General features: G+C 44.9%; 1 protein-coding gene across 1 annotated transcript; it reads right to left on the bottom strand.

Annotated features, from left to right (window-relative positions):
- Window positions 1–2,115: 2,115 nt before the first annotated feature.
- Window positions 2,116–6,901, bottom strand: LOC136552326 (uncharacterized). The gene is made up of 5 exons (XM_066543865.1): window positions 6,248–6,901; window positions 4,691–5,470; window positions 4,101–4,148; window positions 2,858–3,999; window positions 2,116–2,719 (listed from the first exon to the last, which is right to left on the bottom strand). Exons 1-5 carry the CDS (start codon window positions 6,461–6,463, stop codon window positions 2,698–2,700), a joined length of 2,208 nt encoding a protein of 735 aa, XP_066399962.1. The 5' UTR covers window positions 6,464–6,901; the 3' UTR covers window positions 2,116–2,697.
- Between the last annotated feature and the right edge of the window lie 397 nt (window positions 6,902–7,298).

Genomic DNA, 7,298 nt, shown 5'->3' on the forward strand with positions numbered 1-7,298 from the left:
CACCCCCCCCTCTTGGGCATCTTGATCCTTTCACAATCAATCTAAAAAATGCTTTAGCCAGTGAACTAGGTTTTGGTTTAAGAGCGAATCAGATTTTTGCATATTACTAACTGTGACTATTTTGCCAAAATTGCCTATCCCACAACATGATGAAAAATTTAGATATTCAAATTAGTTGTCCACCACTTTCAAGTTAATTTCAATGCAAGTTCACCCATGTCCATACTGTTCATACTCTCTTCCACAACATTTAGATATATAGTCGTCTTAGATAAAAATGATAAAACATTCAGATATTTAGATATCTGGGAGCCCAGCATGACACCAGCAATAGCGTGTTGAAGATATGTGGCCGTCTCGGCGGTTCCATGGTGGAGGGGGCACCCTAGGCCTGTTCGCTTGGAGGAATTTGGATGGTTTGGAGGAATGCTGGAGGAATTTGTGAGAGAAAAACACTGTTCCGGATAAAAAAAGAAGCAGATCAAGCCGGGTTTAAGGGCACGCGGTCTCTGCGCGCCTGCAAAGCACTACGACAACCTCAATAACAGCGACACTTGTGGTATAGTTGTGGTGTGCCAGCTTGATTTGTGGCCAAAACCCTAGGTACATGGCCCCCTTGATTCATATCGCTTGAATCGTGCCTCCCCCAATCCATCTCAGCTAATGCACATGTGGTTCCTTCGTTGTTGCAAGTGGTGATGACTTCAAGGGGTGGCGGTGGCGGTAACACGAACGCGAACGCGAGGGCCAGTTCCAAAGATATGGAGCTCAAGCTCAATAAGCCGTTGCTCGACCTATTTTGTTGTTGCCTTTTTCGAAATGTTATACAACGCACGTGTGTTTTAGCGCAAAAAAAACATATGGATTTTTTCTCTCTCCTTCCCTCCGTTCTGCTGACGCACGCGTCCTCCGACGAAGCTGTTCACCCGCCCGCACCTTGCCGCACCGTGACGTTCTGCCGACGCCCCCGCCCACACCGTGACGTCCTCCGACGAAGCTGCGCACCGCACCGTGACGCACTCGGTCTATCGCGTGGTGCTAGTAGGCCTCTCCTCTTCCTCCTCTGTGATTTGTCCTTCCATAGAAAAAAAATTATTTCTCGTGATCCGTGGATCTGTGATCTTGTGATTGTCTGGAGGTAGAAGAATACTGGAGGCTGAAGGTAGAAAGAGTGTGGAGGCTGTTGGATCTTAATTCTATGGTGCAAAAAAAATCATATGTTAAAACTGTATAAAACACATGGTTGTTCAGTAGACAGACTCTTTTCCTCTACCTTTTTACGGAGCGCAAAGTTTCCTAAGTGTTCTTAGCTGCGATATCACAGGCCTCAACGACACCTTCATCGCTTGTGATGGCATCAAGCACGTCAGTGGTGGGCAGGAGGGGGTAGTGAGGAGGGGTGTTTTTGTTTTTTAATCTATTTACGTAGCCGGCCATATTAATATTAATCACAAATGGGAATTGTATAAGCGGCAATTGTGATAACCTCTGTCAAATTTGATTGACAGAGACCCATCTTCCTAAAGGCGGGTAGGTGCAACCCCAGCCTCTAGAAATGAGTTATACCATCTGGCCCAACTGTCCAAGGTATGAATGGTATGTGCTGATCGATGGCTATGGACACTTCAATCATATTTTTAGAAGTTTAGGCATTTTTTTTCAAGCAAAGAAGGCCAGAACCAATTACTCTCCTCAATCACAATTCACAAATATAAATAGGTGATCTTTGTTTTAGCTACGGCCCTCGAATTGCAGATAAGAATAAGTGATATTTTTGTTGCTATGGCCCTCTAATACAAGCTTTGATCACAAATTACGTTTGATGTAGAATTTGAGAACTATAAGTTCATTGTTTGTAGGTAGTTCAATAATCGTATGATTTTGCTGTTTCATGAATACATTAACTGTACAACAAAAGTTGGTTACCAAAATCGAAGTTAATTTTTAGGACTAGGTGAATGTCATATATGTAGAGTACAAACTATACATGAATCATCGTTCCATTTGAATCCTTCCTAGTAGTACCAGTTAACATCCCACAACCCACAATTCACAACAAGATTGAGTAAGACTGACGAGCAAATGCTCAAGCTAATAAAGTTATGACTTCTGCGAATATAATAAACTGTTTCGAGAAATTGAGCACCAATATAGTTTGAACACATAAAGTGGAAAAAAAAATCTATCTATATGATTGTTCACTACAAAATGAACATCAAAGAATAGTTTTATACAACACCTGTCCCGCTTTTTACAAGCAAATCTCAAACCATAAATAAACCAAACAAAAATGTCAGACACCCCTGCTCGGATAAATGGTGATCCGTGTTAAATGACATTGAAATCTCTTTTTCACTGAGAGCAGAATATGAACATAATCAAGAGAGATGCCATGTGACTGGTCAGAGTATAATTCTTCCCTTTCCAGTGCATCCACCATAATAGGAACAGCAATCTTCTGCTGCTACTGCATATACAAGTATATTCCCAAAGAGATTCCATATTTACCCACTAAAATGTCCAAAAGAATGCTATGTAATTCTGAGTGCAGTCAATCTGTGAGCATTAATACAATTTGTTCCAGGGCATGTATAGGGAATATTTACTTCCGTGTAAGTTCTGTGGGCAAATACAAAACTTTGTACAGTCAGCGGGAATGGAGATATACAATAACGCCAGCTGGTACCTGCCAGATCCTCAATCTTGAGGAAGGTTGGCCCTGGATAAGTAGTTATTATCCTCATCAATCAAATCAATAGTAGAAATTTAATGCAAAAGAATTAGCCTCTCCACAATGAACATATATCCAAGCCAGTGAAAATAGGTATTTCGTCAGAACTAGCATGTGATGTATCACCTGTATTTCCCGATTTGCACTTTACTCATGCTGCTCTCCAACCTCTGTATGCTTGCAGCAACCCGACCAATGTTTGGTTTTGAGTCAACGCTGTAATCATCGCTGCTGTCGACACTTCCAATGTTAGTCTGTGCATCGGTGTTCTTGGCATCACTGTTTGCAACAATTCCAGTGTTGGATTTCACATTAGCATTGATGGTGTTATTGCTCTTAGCACTGGTGTCATTGCTCTTAGCACTTCCGCTGATCGGTTTTATGTCCATACACTTGGCATTATCAGCACTGCTAACAATTCTAGTGCTAGGTTTCATATCTGATGAGTTCCGAGCATCATTGTTAGCAGGGCTTCCAGTGTTGCATTGTGCATCAAAGTTCTTGATATAAGAATTAACAACACTTCTAATGCTGCGCTTCACATCTTTGTTGACAACACTGGAAGTGGTGGTGTCCACATTACTGCTCTTGTCATCTCTACTGGAGATGTTATCAGAGTTGGGCTTTATATTGACAGTTTTGGCATTTCTATCAGTGATGTTACCAGTATCCAGCTTTGCATTAGAGCTTTTGGCATCACTGATGATGATGCTTCCAATGTGGGGCTTCATATCAGAAGTCTTGGCATCTCTATTAGTGATGGATCCAATGTTCGGATTTACATCAACATTTTTGGCAAGTCCGTTCGCAATGCTTCCAGTATTGGGCTGTACATCAGTGTTCATGGAAGCATTGCTGGTAATGCTTCTGGTGTTGTATTTTGCATCAGCAGTCTTATCACAAGTTCCAGTGGGGCCGCCTTTTTTGCTCGTCAAATCAATATTTGTACAGTCACCACTGGTGATACTCCCTGTGCTTTGGGCCAGATCAATGTTCTTGGCATCATTATTGTTAAGAGGCCCACAAGTTTTATCCTCGTTATATCGAAGCCATGGATGCTTTAGGCAGTCTAAAGCTGTTGGCCTCTTCTCTGGTGCAAAGTCGAGTAAAGGGCAAAGAAAACTGGCAAATTCCCGGGCATCAGATTCAGAAATTTTGTATTTGTCAACAAGGACACGTTCAATGGATGACAATTTCAGCCTTCTTATCCGCTTCAGATCTCCATGGCGGTCAAAATATTCCTTTGGTCGTGTTCCCATGGTTGCAATCTGAATTCATTTGGAAAATTGTACAGGTAGTTCCATCATTAAAGGAATGCTTGATATTTCAGAAACAAAGAATTGAACTGCAAAAGGAATGCTGGGCTAACCTTCTTCGGCATCTTGCCAAGTAGTTCCATCATTAAAGCCAAGTGATCCTGCAGACAACCTTCAGTCCTCAATAAAAGTAACTAAAGGGCTAAAAGATAATAATCAACTAGAGTTTGCAAGGTTTAGCTTTCATGCTCTCAGTGCTCATGATAATGTCAATATGCCAAATGTAACTGAAGTTTCAATGTCTATTGGAAGTTGGAACTGGCATTTCAGAATATTGTCGATTAATCTAATATTCAAAGTCGAGAACATTAGCAGTTTTTTATCATGAAGGCTGAAAGGAAAACCATTCCCCTGATATTTTTTGGGTGCACATATTATTTGTTGTAGCTATTCGAGGTAAACAGGATTACAGGAGTAATGGAAAAAAAATTGTCCAGCTCCAAATTCTAATGCTAAGCATATTCATGTTGACTATGGTTGTTTTCTGAGTTTGGACATACTTCTTTGTGTCCATGTCAGTGCTTACTTTTTCACTTCATTAAATTGGATAAGTCTATAGTGGGATTACGGGCATGCACTGCGTAATTGAAGCCAACTCAAAGATGAACGAAATAGCTAGGCTCATGAGGAATGCAATATATACCTCATCTTCACTGTATCCATGGCCTTCCTTGGGTGTAAATAGCATTTCTCCTGTTGCGAGCTCAAAAGCGATACACGCAAATGACCACATGTCAACAGAAAACGAGTATCCTGCACCTAGAATGATCTCTGGCGCCCGATACTGCCTTGTCTGAATAAAATCTGTAAATTGCTTGTCGGCCCAGCAAGCATTCCCAAAGTCCACAATCTTGCATGTAAGATCAATTCCATCCAAGCTCCTTTCTGAGCGCGAAGATTCCACAGCTGATTTTCTTTTCTCAGCAAGTTTTGCAAGCACCCTCCTTGCTCTCATCTTTAGCTTCTTCTCAATCGCGTTAAGGCCAGCTTCACCATTAGGGTTTCCCTCAGGCCTCTCGAGGTTAGGTTTAAGCCCAGAGCGAATGGGGTCCTTGGAGGGATCAATGGTTGAGACAAGGAGAACGTTCTCAAGCTTCAAATCTGAGTGGATGATGCCAAGCTCATTGTGCAAGTAATCAAGGCCTACCAAAATCGACCTGCATATTTGCCTCACCCTATCAAGCCCGATGCCTTTGTAATGGTTGTACTGTACCAGCTTAAGCAAGCTATCTCCCAGTAACTCGAAGACGAGGCAGATATGCTGCCCGTTCGGCCCCGCATGCTTGAAGTGATCTACCAGCTGAATGATGCATTTGCAGTTCGACGGGTCCCTCTTGGTGATCTCTGACAGGAACTCGATTTCATGAAGAGCAGCTTGCGCAAACTCAGGCGCACTCTTTTGGATCTTCAGGGCCACGTATCTCTGCAGAAAGGAGAATACCATTTGTGAAAACAATGTTCAATTTTTCTTTTGTCCAATTTTATAACTCTAGTCAACGACACCAGAGTATCCAGAGCAATAATTACAATCATTGTTATATTATAGTTAATCATGGTTATAGTTTAACGTAAGCCACATTTCTAGTACGAGAAAAGAGGGACACTAAAAGAATTTGCCCCTGGTACTGGCAACTGAATTTATTTTTGTATTGTACTGCTCGAAAATAAATGAAAAATTCAATTTGGCATTGTTTCCCTCCAGCTCCAGCGTGTAAGACCTGACCTGAACCCACCTGTGGTTCTGGTTGTTTTGTATTATTACGAAAGAGTAAAGGCTTTCCCAATGGCAGCGGCAAACGGATGAACCAAACTCCCAAATGGGGAAAGAAACGACAAACCGAATCCCTAGTCTAGTGAAACGAAGCCTATAAAATCCGAGTGAGTATCCGACAGCCCCGTCGCAATCCCAATCCCAAGCCCATTCCCCTGGCCTCGCGTGGGGCCCGAGGGCAGGGCAGGGCGCGCGAGGCGGTAGCGGTACTTGCGATCCGATCAAGCGATCGATCGGTGCGCCGCTAATCGACAAAGCGCGAGATCTATTCTAGGCGGGCAATCGCATTACGAAGCGGAGGGGGAGCGATCGCGCGGCGGGGGAAGGCGGGCGAACTTGAGCCCCTCCTCGATCTCCGGGGAGACGAGCGGGGAGATGCCGCGCGCGATCTCATGCGGAAGAGGCCAGCAGAGGGCGCGCCGCTCCTACCTGTGATTGGACGTCGAAGGCGAGCCAGACGGTGGAGAAGTTGCCCCAGCCGAGCTTCCGCTGGGCGACGTAGCGGCCGGCGGCGAACTGGTCCCCGGGGCGGACGGCGTGGTAGCCGCCCTTGCGGTAGCCGTCGACGCCCTCGTCCTCCTCTTCCTCCTCCACCTCCACCTCGTCGCCTGACAAGGACGGCGACAGCGACGCCACCCGCGACATGCTCCTCCTCGGTTCCCTCCAACGCCCCCGTGTATTCCGGGGATTCCAAGGCAAGGCGCGCGCGTAGGTGTCCGGCGATCCCACCGGTGGCGTGGCGAGCTCTTCTCTTGTGTTCCGGGTTAATTGGGCTGGGAATCGCGTAGGCAGGCGGTTGTGGGTTTGGTTGGTTAAAACTTTTTTTTTTCTTTCTCAGGTGATGGGGGAGGGAGGGGCGGAGGGACGGGAAGCGAGCATTCCCTGGACGACGAGAGAAAGGGAAAGGAGGAGGACGCGGGGAGCTTTCCCACGTCGCTCCTCCTATTTTGGATGTACGGTCACTCACGACGACAGCTTCTCCATTCCAACATCCCCCACCGTACCGTATCCCATTGCCCATGCCCAATCAACCTGTTCTTCGAAATTTCTCTATCTTTTCCATCCTGAACAATCAGCAGATGCAGATCATCATGTGCCTCTTTTTTTTTTTCTGAAAAGCGTAACTTGTAATGCAATTTACATTAACCCTCTGATTTCTGTCATTTTTTTACTCACTTTAGAGTCCATTCCCATGCGTGATTTAGCTCTGTGAAGCACGTTACATTAAGAGCCTGTTTGGCAAGGCTTCTAAGGGCTCCGGCTCCTCTGAACTGGCTACTGTAGTAGGGAGCTGTTTTTCTCTCTCCTCGCGAAATGAACTAAAGCCCGAGAAGCCACGTTTTCGAGCTCCTCCGGCTCTGGCTCCTCTGGCACTGTAGCATGGAGCCGGAGCCAGAGGGAGCCCTGCCAAAGAGGACCTAAGTCAGAAAATGTCATATTACAAGGGGGGCATTAGTTGGTCAGCGAAATAGCTAGAACT

This window comes from Miscanthus floridulus, chromosome 4 (assembly GCF_019320115.1).
Source record: "Miscanthus floridulus cultivar M001 chromosome 4, ASM1932011v1, whole genome shotgun sequence".
In the NCBI taxonomy this organism is placed as follows: Eukaryota; Viridiplantae; Streptophyta; class Magnoliopsida; order Poales; family Poaceae; genus Miscanthus; species Miscanthus floridulus.